We start from the raw sequence: 27,046 nt of genomic DNA on the forward strand, positions 1-27,046 counted from the left end.
GAAGTTAGAACACCACCGCCAATTATATTTTGGCTAAATTACAAATTATACTGCTAATTTTGACTTAATTTTAAATTCAGTCTTTCAATATATTTGTTTTTCATTTCAGTCCTTTAAAATTTAAACTTCTTTTTGTTTCCCAGTTTAATCCTTCCTCCAACCAGTTTCTTTAAATTCACCAAAGTGACATTGTTTTGATCCTTTTGGAAAATGAAAAATAATATCATTAATGGCAAGATTGGATGGAATTAGATTTTTTTTTTTTAGAATACTAAATATTTTTAACATACACACACTAAAAGAGGAAAGAATCTATCAAGATTTGGGACTACCCTTGGCTGCCTAGCTTAGAGCACCCGAGGGTCTTATCTCCAGTCATTGATGGTTTACATGAAGCTACAGTAAACTACCTATTCAACCCAATGAGTAAAAGCTGGGATAGGGATGTTGTGGCTGGTTTCTTTGCTCCTTTGGAAGCTAACTTGATACTAAAAATCCCACTTAGCCCTACAAACGTTGAAGACAAACTCATATGGCCCCATGTTTCCAATGGAGTGTATACAGTGAAGTCGGGTTATAGGTTCTTGGTTAAAGAAAAAGCTAGTTCACGGCCTTCTCTTCAAGCTCAAGCAGATACTCCCAAGAGTTTGGAGTTGGATATGGGGGCTTTCGTTGTCGAACAAAGTTAAAAACTTCCTATGGACGGCGTGTAAGGAAGCTTTACCAGTTAAGACTAATTTGGTTCGTAGGAAAGTCTTAACTGAAGACATTTGCTGCCACTGTAATTTGAAAGCAGAAGATGGAGTCCATGCGCTGTGGGATTATGCTAACCTTTCGGCCATTTGGGAAGCTGACACTTTATGGCTGTTTTGCAGGTAAAAAAGTTTACAAACTTCTATGAGTTAGCAGGCTTCGTGTTGGAGAATGGTAGGAATCCTGAACTGTTTGCAGTTTTGGCGTGGACGATCTAGTCTAGGCGCAACCAGCTCCGAACAAGTAAAAAGCCTTATCCGCTCTCTCAAGTCCTCCCTTCAGCCAAACAGATGTTCCAAGATTTCACTCAAGCTCAACCAGCTATTTCTAATCTTTTGCCTCAACCACAAAGGCAACCAACCAAGTGGGAGCCTCCTCCTTCACCTCTATTGAAGATCAATTTTGATGGAGCCGTGTTTAAGGATAAGGGCGAGGCTGGAATAGGAGTGGTTTTACGTGATTCGCATGAGATGGTCATTGCCTCCTTGGCAGAAAACATTCAGCTCCCATCCTCATCAGATGAAGTGGAAGCATTAGCACCAGTCCGAGCTGTCACTTTAGCAATGGACCTCAACCTACCCTCTTTTATTGTCGAGAGAGACTCAAAGGTGGTCATCTCTGCCTTAAGAAAGGAGGAAGAATCTTTCTCTTCTTTTGGCCATTTAATTTCCTCTATTAAGCATTATTTACATTCCTGCACTTACATTTCCTTTTCACACACCCGTAGATCAGGCAACTCAGTAGCTCATTCTTTAGCAAAACATGTGAGACATATTGTTGGTTTCTCTGTTTGGATGGAGGATGTTCCACCACAAGTCAATGATGTACTTTTAGCCAATTTTTGCTGATTTCAGTTTATCAATTCAGATGATGGTTTCTCAAAAAAAAAAAAAAAAAAAAAGAGGGAAGAAAGTCTTAACGAAATTGACAGTGGTGTACATCTAAAAATGTCTAAAATCAAATTCAAAGGAAAAGAAAAAAATAAAACTTAAATAAATAGGTTCAAGTAGCTAGAGGGCATATTTCATAATGAAGCTATTTTATTTTTAATTCATAGTTTTGGCATTTTCATTTCATTTCGTAAAAGAAAAAAAAAATTGTTGTTGAAATTGTAACCATGTGGACCCCACCTTCGACACAATAATACTTTTTTTTTTTTTTTTTTTTGGTTTTGAAAGTTTACACGTTTTCCTACAAATAATAAGAATTTACCTTGTTTTTCGCATGGATTCTATCTTATTTTATCTTTCTTAGTTGTATGTCCTTCCATTCTAGATCATTTCAGTTAATAAAAATAAAAATGATGTTCTTTTTCGTTGTTGTCGAAATTGTAACCATGTATAAAGTATAAACCCCACCTTCAACTCAATAATGTATATAATCCTTAATGGCCCATATCACCATGTGTAAGGTGGTATGTAATCTCGGAATATTGTAATATTATTATAAATTTTTGTTTGTCCTAAGGACTCCTTGGCCATTGTGTTGAAAGTGTTACTAGTTTTATTACTATTAATCACCCCAATGAGCGAATTTGATATTTTTGAAAAGGAAGTTAGTGCGAAACATTAAGCCAAACCTTAATAGTAATCTTTGCAATTTATTATTAACAATCAAAATTGTGTATGTAAACCTATAAAAAAAAAAAAATTATGTATGTAAAGTGGGTTCCAGTTAGCTCAATTAGTAAAATCTCTGATAGTTGTATAAGAGATCTAGAGTTCAATCCTTACACCAAAAATTGATTGGTGTCTTGGTCTGATGATAGAGGAACAAACGTCATAGGATGAAACTCTCTCAAAAAAAAAAAATTGTGTATGTAAATATATATTTCAATAACTGCAAATCTGCAACCATGGAAATGGAGAATTTGAATTTTGGATCTCTTTGAACATTAGAGACAATCTAAATCTAAGTATATATGTTGTGAAACTCTCTTTTAGAAAGTTGAACTCCAAGCATTACTCCTCACATCCCACAAGCACTTATACTTGTAGAATGACTATTGCATTAAGGATATGCATCAGAGGAGTTATTATTTAAGGTTATTTTTGTTTGGTATATAATTTTAAACACATATTTTCAGTTTTTAAACAATATTACACAGTATTTTCACAAACTTTTTCACCCACACATATTTAAAAAAAAAAAAAAAAAAAAAAAAAAAAAAAAAACTGAAAATAAACTGGCCTTAGGATTTAGCCTTAAATTTATTAACACTAACAGCCAAAAAAAAGAGAAAAAAAAAAAAGGTAAAACCCAGAACCCTAGCGTAAAATATAAATGGTGGTTATCTTCAGGGGAAAAGAAAAAAGCTTGGGTTGTGTGGTAATTGTGAGAAATAGAGGTGAGAGAAAATGGTGGTGAGGATCCGATTGTCTCGGTTCGGATGCAAAAACAAACCGTTTTACCGGGTCATGGCCGCCGACAGTAGATCTCCTCGCGATGGCAAGCATCTCGAAGTCTTAGGCTACTACAATCCCTTACCAGGTTCTCTCTCTCTCCCTCAGTGAACTTTCTACTTGATTGCTATTTTTGTTCTTTATAATGCTTTCAATGGAAATGAATATTCTTGCAAATCTTATTTCCTTTTGGAATGTCATACTCATAGTCATAGGGCTTTTGATGCGTTTGGCTGCTGAGTAAATTTGGGAACACGAAAGGAATCGAAATGTTTATGTTAGGCTTAGTGAGAAAGGAAAAAAGAGAAAGAGTAAAATTTGACGTTTCGGAATTTTATTTTTCTGTGGGTAGGGTTATTGCTATAGCTGTTTTTGTTGCTTCCATGGGCTTTAGATGTCTAATTAAACGCATGCAATGGTTGCAGAAACAACAAAATGGCTATGGTAGTATCATTTTTGTGATAATTCGATAGTTACAACAATTGGGGGGGGGGGGGGGGGGGGATTTAAACTATGGACATTTTGGTTAGAAACACCAGGCGGGTGCCAATTGACCTACAAGGCTCTTAGCACTCCGGCAAAATATCATTGCCCCATTGACTACTGTCTGGTTGCCAAGAAATTGTTTAAGTTGGAAAATAATTATAATTATAATGTTGAATCTTATACCCTTGAATATCTTTCAAACAATTACATTAAGGGACAAAAGAAATGGACAAGATTAACTTGGGTATTTATTTATTTATTTATTTTCAATCCATATCATTGGCAACCAAAGGGAGGATTGATGATTTGTTTTTTTACTAATTGTTTGCTATATGTGTGAATTTATGTAGGCCAAGATGGTGGCAAAAGAATGGGTCTTAATTTTGAACGAGTGAAGTAAGTAATTTTCTTCAATTTAGTGTTTTCTTTTCTTACTTTCAATTCATATGTTTTGAATCCTCAGCAAAAAAGTTTCATTTGAAGATATTAGCTTAGTTGTTGGTCAGAAATAGAAACTTTCATTTCATTTCTTTTCTTTTTAATGTATTCAAAATTAATTGTTTTTAGCTCCCCCTCCCCCCCACCCTGACTTTTGAACTACAAAGGATGGATTTTGAAAGGAAGGGTATAGTGTCAAGGTTAATCTTTTAAGTTTTATTTTTCATTTTAGAACTGGGATACTGCATGCTTGCGTGTGGATGTGGCTACCTTGTAAGCCCCCAAAGTTTGGGGCCTTACGAATAGAGAAATTTGTATACTATTAAAATATACATTTTTTTTTTTGATAAGTAAGAAGAGAATATTATTAATAAAAGAAAAGCAAGAAAAATACAAGGAGTTCACGGTAGAGAACGAAGGAAAAAAGTAACAAAAAGATAGAAGCAGCCCCTAATCTATTCTAATAGACGAAAGAAAATCCATAAGGGTAGAACAATCTGAGAAACCCCAACAACAAGACCAATCAAAGAGGGTCCGTTGGCAAAGCTTTAATAACTGAACCACAGTTTTCCCCTCATCCTCAAAAGACTGCCGATTCCGTTCGGTCCAAATGGTCCACAATAAAAGCCTGGAACCAAATTCCAAATATCAGAACTATGCTTCCCAAGCCAATTATACCAACAAAATAATAAGTCCACCACTGAACCTGGCATGACCCAATTGATCTCAAACAGCCGAAGCATATACATCCACAAAGAATGAGCTATCGGACAAAAAAGTAATAGGTGATCCACAAATTCCGCGTTACAATAGCACATACAACAATGATTCGCCAAAGAAAATATACATTCTTAGGGCATGCCTGGTACATTATAATGATGATTACTTAGGAAGATGTAATGGAATAACTATTCCTATGCATCTATTTCGTACGAACACTGAATCTGTAATCCACAGTTTGGTATAACATGATTTGATGATATTCTTAGGAATAACTATTCCTTATTTTAAAGAATAGATATTCTTAGGAATGACTATTTATTGTAATGGAAAATCAACAAAAAAACTACATGATGATTGCAAAGTTCCTGAATCTATTCCTACACACCAAACTTATACCCTCTGAACCCCTCATTTTTTAACTCCCTAGGAGGGGTTCCACTTATATTAAAAAAATTAAAATGTCAATTAATTACATATGATATTAATTTATACCTATTTCTTTTACATGATCAAATAAGGGTCTTAATTGTCAATTTATATGCCCATTCCCGTCCCCTCTTCTCCCTTATTAATTTTTAAAACATCCAACGGGAGGGGTATCCATTCTGCTCTCCCTTAATTAACTTTTATAACATCCAAACAATTGGAAGAGGTAACCATTCCCCTCCCCTATTCTTTACTTCCCCCTCATTCTCTCTACTCTTCTATGCCTCCAAACTTCCAAACACATTGTTAGAGGGGAGGAGACAAAGGGAGAATGGTAGAATGTAGAAGTAGGTCAAGGTAACAGCATATTTGGGAGGCAAACCTGATCCATACAGTGAGGCCACCAAAGTAGGGAAATTGGGTGGGAAAACCATTGTACCTTTGCTATGTGTTGGTGGGCCCAGCCAAATGCAGGAATGGGTTGAGGAGAAAAACCTTTCAAGAGAAACCCTAGTCGTCGAACAGGGAGCAGGGTGTGTGTGAAGGAGTGGTGGAGGAAGATAATTGAATTGAGATCATGAAGGATCAATAGGGTTGAATTGTAGGAAGATAATTGAATTGTGATCATGAAGGATCAATAGGGTTAAAATCAGTCATGTTACTATGGCTGTTGGCTTTAACTAGAAATTCAGTGGAACACTGTTTGTTGAAGATGGCTATTTCTAGTAAATAATATAGTTTTTTTACTTCTTACCCTCTTAGTTTTAGGAATATTGGCAAGGAAAAGTTGGTCATCATGGTAATATTGTTATTTGGATGGTTGTCCTTCATTGTTTGATGTGGTGCATTTGGCGGGAGAGAAACAACTAATGTTTTAAAGATTCTGAAAGGACAATAGCCGACTTAAAACTTTTCTTCGTTAAAGCACTATCAGATTGGATGTCTATCATAGGAAGTCATTCTATTTATTAGGTTTATGATTTGATGGATACTTGTAATTTGTGTATTTGACTGTTTTGGTCCCTTGTTGTATACTTGGGTGACTCCTTGTTATGACTTTGAATAAAATTTTCTTTACTTATTAAAAAAAAAAAAAAAAAAAAAAAGCCTTGAAAGTTTTAATTAATTTAACAAGATCTAAAATTTAAAACTTCCAGCTGAGGACTTGGCAGTTTGAAGCTTGAACCCTACAATTTTAGGTTACTTTATTGTTGTTTGTATGTTAAACCTTGGCTGGTTTGAAGTGTAATCCATACGTGCTTTATTTTGATGTTTAAAAGTTGAAACTACTCTCTTTTGAATATTGTTGATATATTCTGTAGTCTGTATCGGCACTGAAGGGTTTAACAACACCTTTTTATGTGCCTTTGCATTCTTGTATGATTTAGAGTTGTAGGATTTATTATACTTGGTTGAATTTGTAAACTCAGGAAAATAGATAATGTAGCATTGTGGTTTTGTTGACTTTCTATAAGTGTGAGAATAGGGAAAACTTTTCTATTTGCATAAGGTTTCCAAGTCATTGCTCCTATCGGTGTTTTTATGTTGAATGTGAAAAGGATCCCTTGTATCTAATTCATTTTTACTAATTTAACCCTCACTGTCTGCAGATATTGGCTTTCTGTTGGGGCGCAACCCTCAGAACCTGTGCAGCGCGTTCTTTTTCGAGCAGGCTTACTACCTCCACCTCCCATGATGGCAATGGGACGTAAAGGTGGACCACGTGACACACGTCCCATTGATCCTATGACTGGTCGCATCTTGACCCCAGAGAAACCAGCTAATGCTGACCAGTCCAATGACTAAGGGTGAAGAAGACAGTGAAGACGACGACGCAAGTACCTCATGAAACTCTTCATTGCAATTTTTAAGATCTTATTTTTGTTTCTTTAATCTCTTTTTAGGGGGTGCGGGTATCAAGAATTTTTGTTTCTACTTGGACATCCCCCAGAAAGACAGTGTGGTCTTGCACTCTTGCTTAACTTTGGACAACAATTCTCATCTTTTCTGGGAAGGCTGCAAGTTGTGTGGTGATATTGGTACTTTTAACTCCACGACACCACATTAGGGGTATTAAGTGCTATGTAATGGCTACAGTGTCAAAAGTTCCTAAAGAAAACGACTGTACTAAATGTTGTGCAAGCTGCTGCACTGAACATTGAATCTTTTTTTAGGGAATGCTTTAGCAACCCCTCCCCAAAACCACCAACACCACTTGGATTTATTATTTTGTGTAACATGTTGCATACATCTCTCTTATGTTGGGTTGAACCCTATAAATGTGAGAGGGATATTGCATACAATGATTACACATAATACCACTTTCATGACCAGGGTGAGGGGAGGATATAAACAAGACATGTAAAAATGTCTGGTTAATTATGATTCAACTACTTGGTGATGAACTAGATTATGGGCTTCCTTTCACCTAGTCAGGCAAAGTGATGAATCAATGCCACCTGAAATAGATTAGAATAGAACCAATTCAATATAGTGATAATCCCCGGAGGACAATAATAATTGAATATTTTTTGGTTAATTTCTGTGATTAGTATTGTGAGCAGTGGAAACTTGGAAAAAAGTGGGACCATTAATGGATCATCCTCTTCAATCCTCAGACATCTTTTGTCCAAATTGATTACAAAATGTCAGCAGTATTATTCCCGCTAGTGGTCTGCACAAACTCTTAATATAGCGTGAACAAATCTGGAGCAGTTTCACAAATTATTTTTTCTTTGTTCAACTGGTGAAATGTGATGAACTAAAGTGATCCTTGTTCAAGTTATTGCATATATGTAAAGCCAAATGGCAACAAATGTTATTTTACCCTCTTTTTTCTTTGGCAATCTTGAATTTAATGCATTATAGAATACTCACGTTAGTCAATGTATAATAACATAAGTGGACAATCTTGCACATCTAACTCCAAAAATTACCTACATCAAACTATGCAAATTTGTTTTTCAATACTTCTTTACTCTTATACACAAAGGGAAAGAAATTTAAGAGAGTAATTAAAAATTTATAAATAAATAATATTTTAATAAAATATAATGTAAAATAGATAATTTAATGTGACAGTTTTTGAAAAGTAATTGTATAAAATAAAATAAATAAGTTCTTATACTAAAAACAATAGACATGAATTTTTTCACGATGTGGTGTAAATGCTCTTACATGTTTATAAAACATGGAATAAGTGCTCTTTTGATTCCAATTTTCTAAATTTGTCTTTACTTTTACTCAGTTTATTCTGAATAAATAAAAAACCAAAAAAATAGACCATCCCAAACTCACACTAAAGGACAGAATTTTGGAAAGTTTTTTTAGCTACTACATGTTAACTATTTATATGTAATTTTAGTCGCATGATCTACTAAATGATTTTTTTTTTTTATTGTTTAGAACTGATAATCATGTGACTTAGATGATTTAATTAATCGTTATATTTTTTGAAAATGTATGTGCCATTATGACATTATTAAAAAAATTCACATAAAATTATCAAAAAAAAAATGTACTCTTTTAATGTCTTATTATAAAAACTTTTTTTTTTTTTTGAGAAACTTAATATGAAAACTTTGTCCCACATTAAATGTGCTTTTTTAATGTCCATGACTTTATGATATTATTATTAACAAAAATCCACAGAAAACGATCAATAATAGACCACCCAGGGATACTTTATTTTGGGACCCGAATACAGCCAATGCTCACCAATAAAGCATGTGTTTGATGCTGGCTAAGGAATCAATGATTCAGTGTGTGTACAAGATTTTCTTTTAGGCTTCATTTGGTAGCCAATGATGAAAGATGTAACAAAAATTTTTTTTTTCCTTAATTAAAAGATGCTATTTAAAACTTAATCATGGATTGGATATCCCATTTGAATGCTTTTGATTGTTTACAAAAACAAAGTGCAACATATAGCTGTCAATTTGCTAGAATTGGCCAGGCTAAATAAATTTCTTCGCTATGAGCACTGTTTAAGAAATATTTATAACATCAAACATATGAAGAAAATGCAATCATCACATTAGAATTCATACCAAAACACTTCGTGTATTGAATTCAATGCTTTGTGATCATACTTCTATGTTACCCAAACTAACTCAAACCAATACCGTGTTTGATGAAAACAATCCTTTCTTTTTTTTTGGAAAGAAATCAAGGACTTGAAAGAGTTGAGAGAATAAAATCATTCCTAATGTGCCCTCAAAGTTATATGAGAGGATCATCTAAATTTGTTTTTAGGGTGTGTTTGGGATCCGCTTATTTTGTTAAAACTGAAAACTTTTTGTTGAAAATACTGTAGATAAAAATAAAAATTAGCTGAAATAATACAATGTGACTCATGAATAGTATCAAAAAGTGCAATGAAATCCATGAATAATAGCAAAAATAAGTTGGCAAAAATAATTTTTGCCAAACACAAACTTAATGGAAGATGAAACATTTCGGTGTGAAAATTTAAATTTTTTTTATAGGATATCTATTTTTATTAATCTAAAGATGTAATACATGTTAACATAAAAATTAAATTGACATAACAAAAGAAAAAAAAAATGAACATGAAATTAATCTAAAGATGTACTTATGTTACAATATTTAAAATTGATTATCATTTATTATTTATAATCTAAATAAAAACGAGGTTTTTTTTTTTTTTTTAATTCAAACTTTGAGTTTTTATTAACCTCATTTTTTTTGCTACATAAGTTTAGAAATCTTCCAATTTTACATGTCATTATTCATTATGTATTGTTTAATAGAGTTTAAAATTTATTCTATATTTAAATACTCCATTAAAATCTTGCCACAATTAAAATAAATTATTATTATTAACTACCATAGTTGTTAAATTTCATATTTAGACAATAAATAAAAATATGCTAATAACTACCATAATTATCAAATTTAATATTTAGAAAAAAAAAACTAAAATAGAGAAAAAAAAAATACTTTGATGAACTTTCCTATACATTGTATGAGTTACTGACTAGTTTGAATAATAAGATATTTAAATGACATACAATTATGTATATAGTTGAATTTGTGAAAATTTGATTTTTTACCATAAAATGAACGATCAATATTTTGTATTGAAATGGAAAGCATGCAAACCCTATAGATTATAATAAGTCTATAATATATCATCTATATAAAACTGAAGATGTTTAACTTTTGGTTGCAATCATAATATTTTGCTGCATAACTTATTTTATTATTATATTTTTACACTTCGTTTGATTCAATAGAACCCTTGCGTGAAGATAGTTTTTTGCATTTTCTAATGTTCGGTGACATTATAAAAAATAAGTTAAAAGAAAACTATCTTTGGTCAATATAAAAAAAGTATGACTTATTTTTTAGAGATTATTTTCCACTAATGTTTTTTTGGAAAAAACTCTATCTCACGATAAGCTAAATAAGAGAAGTTAGAAGATTATTTTATAATTTATTTAAGGTTGCTATTAAACATAGAAAAATGAGATATCTTTATAGAAAATATTTTTTTTGGAAAACTATTGATTTTCTAAAAATTATTAACCTCGAAGAAAAATTGAGTTTAAATTATTTTCTATATCTAAACCTTCCATAAAAATATCTACTTAATTATAATAAAAGACTACTATAATTACCTACCAATAACTACCATAATTTATAAAATTTATATTTAGACAATAAATGAATAAATAAAAGACTATTAATAATTGTCATTGTTATCAAATTTCATATTCAAACAAAAATAAAATTTAAAATTTAAAACATTTTCGTGCATTGACGGATTACTAACTAGTTTGCCAATATATGCCTTGAAATGCATAACATCTATCTCTTGGAGATATATTAAGGCTCCGTTTGTTTCAATTGAAAACATTGTGTAGAGATAGTTTTTCATATTTTGTAACATTAGAAAAAATAAAGTCAAATAAAAACTATATTTGGTTAAAACAAAAAGTATGACTTATTTTTAGAAATTGTTTTCTACTAATTTTTTTTTTTTTGGAAAACAATTTTGTCTCACAATAAGCTAAATAAAGGAAGTTATGATTTTTTTTTTTCAACTCATTTAAAGTTACTACCAAGTATAGGAAAATGAGATAATTTTATAGAAAATACCTTTTGGAAAATGTCTCATTTTCTAAAAAATATTATTACCAAAATAAACAGTGGTAAGTAAGGTGTATTCCTCTAAGTAAGGTGTATTCCTCTAAAAAAAATAGTATCAAGTAAGGTGTGAATACAAATTGAAGAAAGGACTTTTAGCTAAGACTTATATTTAGTTTATTAACGTGTTTAATACCGAGAATTATTCTTTTGTATCCGTTATATGTAACCCAAATATAAAAAATGCAACCCAAATATTTTGAGACATTTCATTGAGTGTTTTTAGAAATAAACTAACTATTATTATTTTTGTCTCATATTATGTAAATAAGCTACTAAAAATTAGCAATTCTCAAACAGACGTGCATGAGATACCCCTCGTTCAATTGAGTTCTCTAACTATACTTTCATTCAATTGAGTTCTCAAAGTACATATTTAAATTTAAATGCATTTTTTTTTAAAGAAATTGGACAAAAAGCTTCATTGAATAAAATATTTTTATTAATTTTATAGATTTTTTTTTTCATGTGAGAAAAATACTTTTTTAATAATAGATTTTTAATGAAATTTGAGGAAAGACTTGAATTGAATAAATTTAAAACTTAAATGGCTCAAATTGAATGAAAGTAAAGTTAAAGAATTTAAATGAATTTCGATCAAATTTAGAAAATGTATTTTACATTTTAACCTTAAAAGAAAAAAAAACGTAACCTTTATTTTTTATTTTTTATGGAAGGTAATTAAAAAAAAAAAAAAAAAAAACAAACAAACAAACAAACTCAAAAAAGTGCCCCCTAGTAATAAAGCGCCTAGGTGTTTGGTTTTAGAAAAGAACGGCTGGGGAGAGGATTTAAGGAGGGCCGCCTTTTAAAAGCCCTCTTTCTCAGTGTCTGATTGCCATTACCCCTTCGCCTCTTTCTAGGGTTTTAGCCTTCTTCTTCTTCTTTCTTCTTTCTTCTTGCTTCTTCTCCGTCTCTCTCTCACATATTTTTCAGCAAAAAAGTAGGAAAAAATTCACAATGAGCAACGACAAGGACAACTTCAACATGTCCGATCTCAACGCCGGTACCTTCGAATTCTCCAAAACCTTAATCTCCCTCTCTCTCTCTCTCTCATTGTTTTTCGAATCATCTGTGATAATGTGTTATTATTTTCTTTGATTTTTTTTTTGTGCGAAGCTCTCAACTTGGAGGATCGAGCAGACCTCGTCAATGCTCTTAAGGTTAGTAGCATTCCTTCATTTTATCTGTTTGGAAGCTGAGAAAACCCGAAGGAAAACAACTGGGGAATGAAAAGAACATTCGATTGTTTTGGCAACCAAACAGAGTATTAACTTCCTTTTTTTGGGAAATCATATCTTTGCGGTTTAGGGTTTTGATATTGTGGTGTTTGTGTGCAGAATAAGATTCAGTCTCTGGCTGGACAACACTCCGATGTGCTTGAGAATCTTACTCCAAAAGTCAGGAAACGTGTCGAGTTTCTCAAAGAGATCCAGGCACGTCTATGTCTATGTTTATGTCTTTTTTCAATGTGCTTTAATGTTATATTGTTTATTGAAAAGTATGTGACTATCGTTTTAAATGGCGCGCGATAAGATCTAGTTGTCGTGTATATGCAACTCATTCTTTAAGCTTGATTTTGGACTTCAATTTATACTTTAAGATATACATATAAGCAAGGAAGTCTGATGATCCTATGCTTTGTGTGTTATGGGTATATTTAGTATTTGCATGATATGAGCTTGCTGCAAGTTTGTTACAAAATTGCAAACTTGTGCAGAATGTTAAAAGGATCATTGGACACCATCTTTGGATTTAGGGTAATTTTCTACGCAGGAAAAATCTAAGTCCAGATTGGTTTTCATTTTCTAAGTTTCAACCTACTTGATTTGAAACAACTTTGATTAAGCCAAGTGTGCATTTAGATTGGCAGCATTTTGCTGATTTGCTGAAAGTGGGTAAAAGTACAGTTAGACCTACAAAAAGTGGTGCTTTAAAAATTTGTACACAGGCAAATAAGTTAATAGGATACCATCAAAATGTTAATCCAAATGCTCCTTAAGTATGCCGGTGATTCTCTATATGGAGATCTTGTTGCTCTTTCAGATAACAGTCTTGTGTGCTTAATACCGTTAAAGAGTTTCACCTGTTGCTTTCTAACTCCATGCTTTGCATTTTGCTTATTATTGTTATTTCGTAAATTGTAAAATAGAATTTTTGGGAGATACTTTCATTGCGTTTTCATTTTCTTGATTTGTTCTTATTATAAAATTCAGAGCATTTAAACTTTTCATTAATTTACAGAGCCAACATGATGAATTAGAGACAAAATTTTTCGAGGAGAGAGCAGCTCTTGAAGCCAAATATCAAAAGTTGTATCAACCACTATACACCAAGGTATCATATTCTGCATTAAGGATGAGAGTTGATTATGCTCTGTCTGTGTTACTCATACATAGTGCATGTTCTTTCTTCTCCCGTCATCTTTTAAGTATATGTCGTACCTAGTGCACTAAGCTCCCGCTTTTGCGGGGTTTGGGAGAGGTCATGGTAGACAACCTTACCCCTAATATTTTTGGAGAGGTTGATTCCGGGATAAGTATATGTGTTGTGAAAAATTGAAGAAAGTATTTGAAAGATATTTTAGTGTTGCATTATGTACTTACAATTTGTTGCTTTCTTGTTAAAGACACATCCCACTACTAGTTAGTGTGGTACTCCTCGAAGGCCTAAAGTTAGGTGCCTAAGTTACATGCCTCCAGGCTATTGAACCCAGCCATTGTGGTGCCTCTTGCTTTTCTTTTACCATGCTTACTGTGTTTGAATGCTGGCATCTTTTTACCTATTTTGAAATTATTTAGTTAGTGTCGATCTCTTTACCTATTTATTTATGTACTAAACTCTTGCAGCGTTATGAGATTGTAAATGGTGTTGTTGAAGCTGAAGGAGTTGCAGATGAAGCAAAAACGGAAGAAGAAGAAGATAAAGCTGCTGAAGGTACCTTTATTTGTAGTACCCGAGAATTCTATTTGGTGGAATTCATTTGTAGCTTGATATTGAAGTAATGTTTTCATGCAGAGAAAGGAGTGCCCGAGTTCTGGCTGACTGCAATGAAAAATAATGAGGTGCTAGCTGATGAGGTTAGTCTTGTATATAATAATTTTGTATACTTGGTGCCTCTATAAGAGTGTATGTCACATTTTGTTCTTTTTTCCTATGCAATCAGATTTCTGAGCGTGATGAAGGAGCTCTGAAACATCTCAAAGATATTAAGTGGACTAGGATAGATAATCCAAAGGGGTTCAAGCTTGAGTTCTTCTTTGAGACCAATACTTATTTCAAGAACGCTGTCTTGACAAAGACATATCACATGATTGATGAAGATGAACCTATTCTAGAGAAAGCAATTGGGTAACTTTGGATACTACCTTCCTATCACCTGCAAATTCCTCTCATTTTATAGGTATATCATCTGATTGGCTTGTACACAGTATTTGATTAGTACTTGGTGCCTTGCAGGACTGAAATTGAATGGTATCCAGGAAAATGCTTGACACAGAAGCTTCTTAAGAAGAAGCCTAAGAAGGGATCAAAGAATGCCAAGCCAATTACTAAAACTGAAAGTTGTGAAAGCTTCTTCAACTTTTTCAATCCACCTCAAGTCCCTGAGGATGATGAAGATATCGATGAAGATGCTGTATGACCTAGATCACAACAGTTTTTTGAGAAATAATTGATGATTATTGACTGCATATTATGTGTTTTACTTTATTTTTAATCCTCTTGCAGGCTGAGGAGCTCCAAAATCAAATGGAACAAGATTATGATATTGGGTGAGCATGTATACATTTTCTGTTGTCAATGGGCAGATTTATTAAGTTACAATTCTGTTAAAGCTCTTTGTCTATACTATTGAACTAAAACCCTGATTCCTAGTAGCATGATGAAGCATGTTGTAATTTCATGATAATGCTGTGTAGGTCAACTATTAGAGATAAGATCATCCCCCATGCTGTGTCATGGTTTACCGGGGAGGCTATTCAGGAAGACGAGTTTGGAGACATAGAGGATGATGATGAAGAAGATGATGTTGAAGAGGAGGATGATGATGAAGAGGAGGATGATGAAGAAGAAGAAGATGACGACGACGATGAAGAAGATGAAGAGGAATCCAAGCCTAAAAAGAAGGTGGGTATTCTATTGATGTTGCCAGATTTTATTTTATTTATTATTTATTATTTTGTTTTTAAAACTGATGCTAATCATTATTTGTCATATTGTTTTGGGATGTTGCTGCAGTCATCAGCCGGACACAAGGTGTGTTACCTCTTTTCCTGTTTCCTTCATTTCCATTACAGATTACCTCTCCCCCTGGCCCCCTTTTTTTCATCTGTCCTTTCTTTTTCCCTCAGAAAAGAATATACCTTATCCAAAATGATCTTATCATTCATTTCTCTAGTTAATTGTTTTTAATTTATTTGGAATGTCCTGATCACTTGTGGTGTTATAATCTGTAGAAGAGTGGAAGAACACAAGCTGCAGATGGTCAGACGGGTGAGCGGCCTCCAGAATGCAAGCAACAGTAAAATAGTAGAGATTGTTGTAGCAGGAGATGTTAAATGCATGAGAGTTGTCCTGGGGTCACTGCAATGTTGATTGAGAAGGGATTGTTGGGCAGTTTTGGATGGTTCTTATTACTTTTCATATTTTTTTCCCTCTATGGTGAATGATTTGAGTCTTTTTTCTCCTCCTCCATGTTGGTTTGAAGAGACTGGTTTTATAGTGAGAAATGGGCTGTGATTTGTTGATGCATGTTGGGGTTATCTGAATGTCAATGTATCCAGAAACTCTTCTACTATATCTATGTTTTATCAGTCCCTTTTTTTATGATTGCTTGTGTTCTCTTGAATGGTTCATCCTGTTATTAGAGCAGTCATCACTGTCAACATTCTGCGACTGTTGTGTGATCGATGATGATTGACCTTTGGATGGTTGACTAGCTTAGCAACTCAATGATGGTGAAATTATTTGTGGGTGCAATCCTGTATTTCTCATGCATGAGAGGGAGGGAGGGAGGGAGGGGGAGCAGAGTAGAATTGACCCAAAATTATCTTACTTTCAGCTAACTCTATTCTACTCTCCTACACTTCTCCCTCCACCCTTAATCCAAACGGGCCATTAGTTTACAAGGTACGCCTGTAATAACCTAGAGCATTCTGTGGCACTTTCCTCCCTAGTGGAGCAGCGTGTCCCACAGGAAAATTCTCATTAGCTTTACCTAGAAGGGGAATAAAAAAAAGTGGTGAAGTAGGTATAAGGCATGAAACGGTGAAAGTGATGACATTATATGTAAATGTTGTAGCCTGTAGCTTGATGAGGGTTGTAATTTGACGGTGAAAGTGACGACGTTATAAGTAAATGTTGTAGCCTGATGAGGGTTGTAATTGGGAAAAATGCCCATACACCCCCTAAACTTTCAACTACTAGCCAAAAGACTCCCTCAACTTTTTTATTGGCCAATTTACTCCTTAAACTATTCACAACTGCCAAATCAATATTTCAATTAATCACACGTTAAAACACTAACGGAATAAGCACATGTCATTCATGTGACTTTCAAATACAAACATAAAAAAACCCAAATGTCCAAAACCCAACGGAAAGTGGAGAAGAGAACCAGGTCTGGCAGAGAGAGAGAGAATCCACGCAGTTCAGAGCCATTGTCGAGCTTCTCTCCGTCGTCTCATCGGCCTTGTCCCGGCGGCGCCTTGGTGGTTCCGCCGCATTGTTCAATCTGGGTATGTCTCTCCCTTGCCAAGCTCCAACCATCTTTCTTCCTCAATTTGTCACTGACCCAAGCCCTAAGCCTCCATTGTTGACCCATTTCAGCGTTTGTGTTTCTGTTTTGGTATGGGTTTCGGCGTTTATGTTTCAGAGTGAATTTCGGGCTGTGTTTGTATTTCGATATGGGTTTCGGCATTTGTGTTTGTGTTTTGGCATGGATTTTAGGCTGGGTTTCGGGCTTTGTTTGTATTTCGGGCATGGGTTTCGGCCTTTCTCTGCATTTCGGGCTAGGTTTTTGCTAGTTGTTCTCAATCTATTGGTTTCGATTTGGGTTGCTCATATTTCTACTCTTTTTTCTAGTTTTTCTGATCTGGGTTTTGTTCATATTTCTAACTTTTTATTTATTTTTTAATTTTTTTTTAGGTTCTTGATGGGTTTTGGTCATAGTGGTGGCATTGCGGTTGTGCGGTGGTTTCTAGATTGAATAGTGCGGCAGAACCACCAAGGCGCCGTTAGGACAGCAGAGAGAAGCTCGGCAGTGGCTCTAAACGGCGTGGATTCTCTCTCTCTCTTTGTCGGACCTGGTTCTCTTCTTCTCTTTCCGTTGGGTTTTGGAAGTTTGGGTTTTTTTTATGTTTGTATTTGAAAGTCACGTGAGTGACATGTGCTTATTTCGTTAGTATTTTAACGTGTGACTAATTGAAGTATTGATTTGGCAGTTGTGAATAGTTTAAGGAGTAAATTGACCAATAAAAATGTTGAGGGGGTCTTTTGACCAGTAGTTGAAAGTTTAGGAAGTGTATGAGCATTTTTCCCGTTGCAATTTGATGAACTATTCCATGTTACTAGGGTTATATAATCTTTTGCTTAGTGTGCATTCCTAATTTCATTTGTAACTAGGGTTATATACTTTTTTGCTTAGTCTGCATTCCAAATTTCGATGTTATTAGGGTTATATAATCTTTTGCTTAGTCTGCATTCCTAATTTCATTTGTAACGTAACTACTACAGAGACTTAGTAGTATTTTGCTAGGTCTGAATTTTTTTTTCCTATTTCTTCTTCCCTGCCAAATTTACATTTCCGAACTTATTAAAATAAGCAAAGAACTTACTTGGGGATCGGATCTATATTCATGCTATTTGCTTTATTAGTTGTAGATTCTACCAATCCAAGCTCAAACCTGATAAATAGCTTCCTAAATTAGATCCATTGCCATGCTATTTGCTTCATTACTCTCTAGTACTCAGTTTTGCTGCAGGACACAATTGGTCTTCCATCATGTTAGATGAGGAATTCGACTTATGATATTTGGCATCATCATATGTGATTAGTGGACTTAAACCACCTAATAAATTAATGTTTAAAATGTATTTTTGTGATTAATGACAAATCCGTTTATAAGCTTCATGTAGTTAAAAAAAAAAAAGATGAGTAGTCTAAAGTATCACATTGGTTAGTTAGTTAGTGAGTCTTTGGTTTATAAGTCTTGCTAGTACTTACAAAGGTTAGTCCCTTTTTGTAAGTGTTAGTATTGTAACTCTTGTCTTCCCACTCCCTCCTTTCTCATTTCCTATATCTTCTGTCTATATTATCTCAAAGAAAAAAAAAAGTAGTAAAAAGTGTAGTATCTCTAACATTACTCTTTGACATCATTACCTAAATTAACCATAACCTAAGTCTAGTGACAAGTTTTTTCACAATATTTCTAGTTGCTGACATAATTTATTGTGATTGCCACATGATAAAAGTGGTATTATTATTATTATTTTTTTTTTTTTAGAAACTTAAAAGTGATATTAACAGTGCATCAATTTAAATATGAGTGTTCTAATCATAGTTTTTATTTATAAGCTATAAAATTAAAAATATATTATGCTCTTTAATAATTATTTTTTTATCATTAAGCCGAAATACTAAATATGTAGAAAGATGATTGAGCAAGGCCTTTTAGTTAGACATGGCAAAATGAGTCAGAATTTCCTAACCCGACCCAAAAAATATCTGACTCGAGCCCGAATTTTGACCCGAAGCAAAAATGGGTTGACCCGTGACCTGATCCGAGGGTCAGGTCAACTCTACCCGACTCTTGACCTGAATCATTTTTTATATATTTTTTTTGGGAAAAAAAATAAAATTAAGACAATATTGATGTAATTGTTTGTTCTGAGCTTTAAGGAAATAATTGAGAACTTTACATAATTGCATGCAAATGAATTGAAAGATGAATGGTTGAGGCATTCTGTAATGAGTAAAGATTTTAAAATATCAAATAAAAAAGTATATGCCAAGATAATTTTGTTACAATAGAGTTAAAAATATATATTTAAAATTATAGACATGTATGAGAAACATTTATAAGTGTGAAAAGGAGTGAAGCCAAAGTATCAATGAAATTAGCATAAATTAGGAGTACTTAGGCCTATTTTTAAACAATTTATGTCCAAAATAAATGGCTTTTCAAAATAAATTATGATATTTTATAGAATATGTGTTGCTTAACAATGACATGATATTCATAAAAAAGACCATGCATAAATAGGTAAACAATTAAAATTTAATTTATATTCTCAAATTGAAAGAGAGTGTCAACCACAATTGATAATAGATTATAAAATTAGTTTTCAAGATTATAAATTTCTTATATGTTTTTTATTCTTTGTCAAATTAGATATCCAATAAGACATTTGTAATTTTGTTTTATATTTTGGGATGTTGATATTGTGTAGAAGTGAAACTTGTGTATTTGTTTTAGTTATCTTTTGTGCTATTTTGTTTTAGTTAATAATGTTGGGATTTGTATAATTTTAAAATTATTGAACAAGAATTAATTGTTTAGTTGAGCTTATTCTTGATACGAGTGGGGAATTCAAAATAATGTATTTTACATCAAGTAATTTGCAGTGTGACTTTTCAAATGGAAAATACATGTTTTCTTAAAAAAAAAAAAATTCATATGAAAAATACGGGTTAACCCGACCTGACTTGCAACTCAACTGACCCAACTTGTTTTCTAACCAATTTAAAGTGACCGACCCGACATCTACTTTAGTCAAGCCCGGGATTTTCATTTTCAAGTAATCCCCCCCAAGTTCCCAAGCCCAAAAACAAATAAGTACAAATACAGAAAAAAAAAGAAAAAAAAATTCCAACAGTTACCATAGACAGATGTAGGCCCAAGCAGCCCAAACTCTTCAACTCTCTCCGACAGACTCTCCCACCCCACTAACCAGCAGAGTTGAGTTCAAAAAGGAGGGAAATCAAACCTAAAACCCTAAAAAAAAAAGATCCAAACTCTGTCTTTGTCTGTTCTTCTTTTTCCCTCAAATACCCGCACAGTCATGGACATGCTTAGTTATCACAACTAATAAGTGTTTCCTTCTGTTTCGATTCTGAAGAAGTTAATTTCTTTAGGGCGTGGAGTGGAGTGGAAGTCTATGGCGAGGCTTCTTCGGAACGCTTCCATTCTAAAACGCTCTCTCTTCTCACCAGAGGTTACTCTCTCCACACATTTCTCTACTATTTTCTCACACCCCTTTATTTATTTTTGTTTTTATTTTTGTTATTTGGTGCCTCTGTTACTTACTCTCTGTTTGGTCACTGAGAAAGAGTAGGAAACATGATACTTAAGATAAAATAGAATGACGAAAAGAATACATGTGGCCGACCCTTATTAGTCTGTTGAGGATTCATATGCGACCTTAAAATTTTAGGACTGAGGCATAGTTGTTGTTGGAATATTTGGTCAGGGTTTTAATAGAATTGTTTGTCTCTCATTGTCGCATTTTCTATAATATCGGGGGTTTTGTGCATTAGTTTTTGCTGTTTATTTATTATTGATCCTGTTGTTTGCAGGGCTTGAGGAGAGGGATATTAGGGACATCTGCTCAGTTCTGCGAATTTTCGACTAAAGGTGCTGAAACTACCTTGGTCTCGACAAAAATGTAGATTGAGATTTATAGAATTTTCTGGTGTTGTTGTTGTTGTTGGTGTTGTCGTGTAATTTTATTTCCATGTCTGGACATTTTATTAGGAACTATGCTATGGTTGATGTGCAGTATAAATTATGAGGGAGGGATTGACACAACTAGGGACCAAAACTTTCTTGTTGCCATCTATGTGGTTATTAGTGTTTTAGGTTCCATACATAAAATGAGAACACTGGGTTTTACTTACTATGCTGCATGATGATGAACATTGTGAATTGTAATTTATCCTGGGGGTATGGTTACATATACACTGTAAAAATAATTTCTATACTGTCTGTTATTGTCAAATCTGAGTGAAGATTGTATTCTAGAAATGAGCATTTTCCCCTTTGTGACATGTGTTAATTATTGGATCATTAATAATTTCAATATCTATCTCCCTGAAGGTAAAAGGAAGTCTAAGTCGGATGGAAGTGAGTCCAGTGATGATAGCATGTCCAAGAAAGATTTGGCTCTACAACAAGCCCTGGATCAGATTACATCCTCATTTGGAAAGGAATCTATTATGTGGCTTGGTCCATCCGTCAATGCAAGGCATGTCCCGGTGGTGTCCACAGGTTCTTTTGCTCTGGATATGGCTCTGGGAACTAGTGGACTTCCTAAGGTATCAGTTCTGTTCTGAAATTTATGGACTTTGACTTCTTCTGTTTAATGAAATTTTCTTTTTGAAATGTAAATTAATTACACTGTTGATGGCTAAAAAAACACAAAAGGTTTTGGGTGGGTTTTTTTTTTTTTTTTTTTTTTTTTCCCCCTTTGTTGTTTTCAACCCTTTACCCTTGTTTTTTGATTAGTATAAAAGGTTTATTGAAAAAGAGAATTAGTTCATGTTCACAGTGATGAACACAAAGTATTAAAATTACAACGAATCAAACATAAAATTCAAGAGAAGTGTGAAACTCAAAAATGGAAGTACAATGAGTAAAACCCCAAGCCTGAGACCGCTTAAACAAGGTTCAAATCAATAAGGATTGGTATGTTGTTGTGCAGTATTTAATGTTTTGCTTCCTATTTTGTTTTCAGCCTCTTCCCCTTGTAGCTTCTGTATGGCAATGATTGTTCTTATTCTCTCATTATCTACAATTGTTACATTGTCCTGTCAGTTACCTAACCCAGAAGCCTCTTTTGTTCAAGAAAATGCTGTTTTATGTATTGTACTTGTGCACACACATATATGGATGTATGTTTATTTACATATATATATATATATTTATATGTATAATGTATATATGTCTATGAATGTACATGTATGTTTTTGTGAGTATGAGGGAAGTATACAGAGAACATACCTTTTATTTCATGTGATATGTTTCTGCTGATCATAAAATGCCTTTGTTGGGATGTCTGTAGGGTCGTGTTGTGGAGATTTATGGTCCAGAGGCTTCTGGGAAAACCACTCTTGCTCTACATGTAATTGCTGAAGCACAAAAGCAAGGAGGTTATACTTTTATGCTTTTGTAGTTATTCTTTCTAACTTCATAATAACTGGGAAAAATGGTTATGGAACATCTTATACTATACAATGCCTCTGCAGTAGAAGGCATAGCTTGCACTATTAAATCATCGATTTGATGTATAAAGGGGTTAAACAAAAATGAAAGATTTTATGCATACCTTGTGTCACTTAAATTATTCTGGGTTTGTGTTTGTAACCTTGATAATGAAGAATCAATTTTGACCATGTGCAGATATTGGTGAACTTTTAATGACTGTATCCTTTTCAAATAATTTGTCCATAGCTTCTTCAAGGAAATTAAGTTGTTTTCATGCCATTTCTTTGTAGGTTACTGTGTGTTTGTTGATGCGGAACATGCCCTGGATCCTGCACTGGCTGAGGCTATTGGGGTAAAAACTGAGAAACTACTTCTCTCGCAACCAGATTGTGGTGAACAAGCTCTCAGTCTTGTGGACACCCTAATCCGAAGTGGTTCAGTTGATGTTATTGTTGTTGATAGTGTAAGTAAGGTGCTCAATTTGTTCATGCTCTTTTTGCTTGGTATTCAAGATCATTGTTGGTTGCTGCTGGAACACATTTGTTTCTTTCAAAATCTTTTTGCGATATTATTTTTCCCCACTCCTTAGGTGCTTCTTTTCAGATACCCTTATTGTCTCATTAGGCTTTTCTGGAAGAATTTTCTTGCCGTTTTCTTTGCATAGCAACGTGGCATAAACATGCACATGATGGGTTACTGATTTGAATAATTTTTTCATATTTAAGTTCTTGTGCAGTATTTAATGTTCTGCTGTGACAATAATAGCTGAATTTCTAATGTCAGGTAGCAGCCCTTGTTCCCAAAGGGGAACTTGATGGTGAGATGGGTGACGCTCACATGGCAATGCAGGCTAGATTGATGAGCCAGGCACTTCGCAAGTTGAGCCACTCTTTATCACTATCACAGACTATATTGATATTTATAAATCAGGTATTAAATTTGATTGTACTATTGCAGGCTGTTGTATAATTATAATGAGGTGGGTTTGAAATGAAAGGCATGGGTTTGATTATACTTGGGCTGAGCATAGTCTGAGGTGTCAGCTGCTGGGTTGAGCTAGGGCTGGCCTTGGACCTGCTCAGTGCTCAGTTAGGCCCAATTTTCTTATACTTTTTGTATTGCTGTTGCTTTCAAAATAGATATGTAACTATTCTTTGCATTTCTTTCTAAAAAGCATGCATTACCTTTTGTTTTGTTTTGTTTTGTTTTTGCTCTCAAAATAATATGTAGCTATTCGTTGCATTTCCTAAAAGCTAGCATTTGATTTCTCCCTTCCCCCTACATTCCCAACTTAAAGATTATAGTATTCTGCCTGATATTTAGGGCTTTTCATTAATTGAAGTGCTATGGAATTTGTATGATGCCTACCACATTAATTGCATTGTGTTTACGGTTTGACTAAGGTAATTACTTCTCAAAGAAGATAAAATGTTTAACTGGGATGACATTGTTAATAGTTGGTATGATGTGAATCAATTTGAGCTATTGGATATTAGATGCTGCTGTGATACTTGTTTTTTAACTGATGTTTGTGTAATGTTACAATGTATCCTCTTAATAATGGTTTGATTGTCCCAGTATGTTTTTTTTTTTTTGGTAGCACATGCTCCTAGTGGGTCTTGAACCCACAACTGACCTCCATCCCTTTGTTATTGGTTGTCGTGATACCTCATTGAAATATGTTGCTGTCTGCTTGATGATGATACCTCCCTAAGTTGATTAGATGTATCTTCTAGGTAAGATCGAAGCTTTCTACTTTTGGAGGATTTGGTGGGCCCACTGAAGTTACATGTGGTGGTAATGCCTTGAAATTTTATGCTTCAGTGCGCATTAATATTAGGAGAACAGGATTTGTCAAGAAGGGTGAAGAGGTATAATATTTCCACCTACTCTTTTCACTTATGATTATGAATGTTGTGTATCTGAAGAGGGCATTACAATATGTCATGTGTATCCTATTTGCATCTGTAGTCCCATAAGATTTTCTTGGCTTTAAATGGACCACACTAACTTAAACATGCAGTCAACTCTCTTCCTTAATTAAGCAATCACGGGAATGTATAAACAGTGGTAAATTGAAGCAATTGAAAGGGGGATCAGTGGATTGCTTAATGTTGCTAATAAGAGGATCACTGTGTGGGTAGTTTACTGAATAATTGAATGCTGAGTCCTTAAAATGTTCTTGGCTTTGGACCTTTTTGTCCCAAGCCAGTATTATAACAAATTTGGACTGTTTTGAGATTGGCAATTCCAAAAGCTTGTTTTCTTGGTGAGAAACAATGCCGGAAGCTTTGATGCTGTTAAGTATGACTTATATAGTTTCAATATCTTGTCTGGTAATGTTCTTACTATTATGTGAAGGGACCCTTTTTTTTTGGGTAGATCTTTATCCTTAAATCCTTGTTGAAGGGACACATGGGGGGAGCCTAAGGACTCTTTGAACCAGAGTCCTTGATTAGAATTGGTTTTGTGATTTATCAAAAAAAAAAAGAATTGGTTTTGTTTTTGTATATTTTCTTCTCGTCAATGCATCCTAATGTCATTGTCTTGTTTTGCAGACTGTAGGAAGTCAAGTTCTTGTGAAGATTGTGAAGAACAAGCTTGCTCCTCCATTTAAAACTGCCCAATTTGAGCTTGAGTTTGGAAAGGGTATAAGCCGGGAAACAGAGATCATAGACTTAGCAGTTAAACATAAATTTCTCTCAAAGGCTGGTGCATTTTACTATTATAATGATCAGAAATTCCATGGCAAGGATGTGTTGAAGAAGTTTTTGGCTGAGAATGAAAGTGTAAGAGAAGAACTTACAGTAAAGCTCAAGGAGAAGCTACTTCGTGCTGAGACACAAAAGGAACCAGAAACAGAGACTGTGGATGGAAATCTTACAGAAGAAGTTGTTTCACCTGATTCTACCGATGAGGAAGGAGTCACTGCTGTTGAAGCCTAAGTGGCCAATTGACCTCAAAGCACAGTTGGAGGTTTTCCCAGCTTTTTCCCCTGCCAGGGTTCATCATTCCCTGTGATATGGGATTGCCTTCTGATCAATTGGTAGTATGGTCATCGTTTGGGGGCACAGCTTGGTTCACATATTGGGATGGCTCTTGGTTCAGAGTCCCTTGCTAGTTGCTACTGTTTCTTATGGTCAAATGTTAAAAAGGTTTCCAAATTGATGGTCTTGTAAATTAATTTTGTTTATAATTTTATGGGTTATGTATCCATGAGAAAGTTTTGTTGATTCAGGAGCAACTTTGAAGGAGGGCCATTGTCCCAACTGAGTACCAGTTCTGTAGCCACATTTTGTAACAAGGTGTATTACGTCTTAGCAGTGTATTGTTTCGCAGGGGTTGTTGTTAGTAGTGGAAATTGAAAACGCCATAATGCTATCTTATTCCATCCTATTTGTAGCGTTCGTTTGGATGAGTGGTGGGCTGAAGCTACTATGTACTAATTGGACCATGCATTGGGCGTTTACCCTATATTTCTTTCTTCCAATTTCCATTATGGCCACGCACGCTTTGTTGATTTTTATTCCGACTTCTTAAGTTTCGGTAGGCTGTAACCGATATATCCTAATATATCTAAATGTACCTTCATTTCAATTGAATGAAATTTTTGAGAAGATTTCAATTGAATGAAATAGAATGTACTTAAGTAATAAAAAGGAAAAGAAATTAATGAAATAAAATTAAATAATCTTGTATGGATGTTATAGAATGTATTTAAGTAATACAAAGGAAAAGAAATGAATGAAATAGAATTAAATAATCTTGTTTGGATGTTTTAAAATAAAATTATGAAATATAAGTAATTGTTTTTGGAAATAACATTAGAAGGAATGGAACATGATTATTTTATAACAAATTTACTATTATGCCGACAATTTTAAATAAGTGGTATAGGATATTTTAACAGCTTTTGGTGAAAATTTCATTAAACCTAATTTAATTCCTTCCGATTCTTCCCAATTGTAGGAGGAATGAAATTTTTAAAATTTTAGGGAATATAGAGAAATGAGTACTCTTACTTATTTTATTCCCTTTAACTTAAACTCTTAAATAAAGAATGGTCTTTTTATTTTTTTCATTAAAACTCCCAAACAAAGAAATGGAAGGAATATTTCAAAATAATTATTTTCATTCCATTCCTTTCCATGCTATTCCCTACTTCCAAACAGTGATGATATTTTCGTGATGGGCTTGATCTAGCGAATAGGGATGATAAAAATTCTTTGTTCCACCCCTCTATCTTGTGGGGTTTTCTCCATCCCAAAAAGATTATATATATGGTAATTTTTATTTTTTATTTTTTTATTTACCTTTTCAAAACACACACACGCACACAGACACACACTCTTTCTCATTAATGTCAAATCCACCTTATTAGCAAAATATCCTCAATCTGTCTTACCCCTAATTTGTCCTGTGAGAATTTTCTCTACCCCAAAG

At 33.8% G+C, this 27,046-nt stretch overlaps 3 protein-coding genes across 3 annotated transcripts; all 3 read left to right on the forward strand.

The window, feature by feature from the left end:
* The first annotated feature begins 3,040 nt into the window (after positions 1–3,040).
* On the forward strand, positions 3,041–7,386 carry LOC126714209 (30S ribosomal protein S16-2, chloroplastic/mitochondrial). The gene is made up of 3 exons (XM_050414246.1): positions 3,041–3,243; positions 3,992–4,037; positions 6,839–7,386. The coding sequence occupies exons 1-3, from the start codon at positions 3,111–3,113 to the stop codon at positions 7,032–7,034; spliced, it is 375 nt and encodes a 124-aa protein (XP_050270203.1). The 5' UTR covers positions 3,041–3,110; the 3' UTR covers positions 7,035–7,386.
* Positions 7,387–12,174: 4,788 nt separating this feature from the next.
* Positions 12,175–16,226, forward strand: LOC126714210 (nucleosome assembly protein 1;2). The gene is made up of 12 exons (XM_050414247.1): positions 12,175–12,405; positions 12,519–12,562; positions 12,740–12,835; positions 13,644–13,736; positions 14,249–14,336; positions 14,418–14,479; positions 14,566–14,750; positions 14,859–15,036; positions 15,129–15,172; positions 15,320–15,527; positions 15,639–15,656; positions 15,857–16,226. Exons 1-12 carry the CDS (start codon positions 12,360–12,362, stop codon positions 15,923–15,925), a joined length of 1,131 nt encoding a protein of 376 aa, XP_050270204.1. The 5' UTR covers positions 12,175–12,359; the 3' UTR covers positions 15,926–16,226.
* A 4,056-nt stretch (positions 16,227–20,282) lies between these two features.
* On the forward strand, positions 20,283–26,135 carry LOC126714211 (DNA repair protein recA homolog 3, mitochondrial). The gene is made up of 8 exons (XM_050414248.1): positions 20,283–20,615; positions 20,977–21,034; positions 21,497–21,714; positions 22,461–22,548; positions 22,894–23,066; positions 23,387–23,533; positions 24,340–24,474; positions 25,162–26,135. Exons 1-8 carry the CDS (start codon positions 20,559–20,561, stop codon positions 25,546–25,548), a joined length of 1,263 nt encoding a protein of 420 aa, XP_050270205.1. The 5' UTR covers positions 20,283–20,558; the 3' UTR covers positions 25,549–26,135.
* The last annotated feature ends 911 nt before the right edge of the window (positions 26,136–27,046 follow it).

This window comes from Quercus robur, chromosome 2 (genome assembly GCF_932294415.1).
Source record: "Quercus robur chromosome 2, dhQueRobu3.1, whole genome shotgun sequence".
Lineage (NCBI taxonomy): Eukaryota > Viridiplantae > Streptophyta > Magnoliopsida > Fagales > Fagaceae > Quercus > Quercus robur.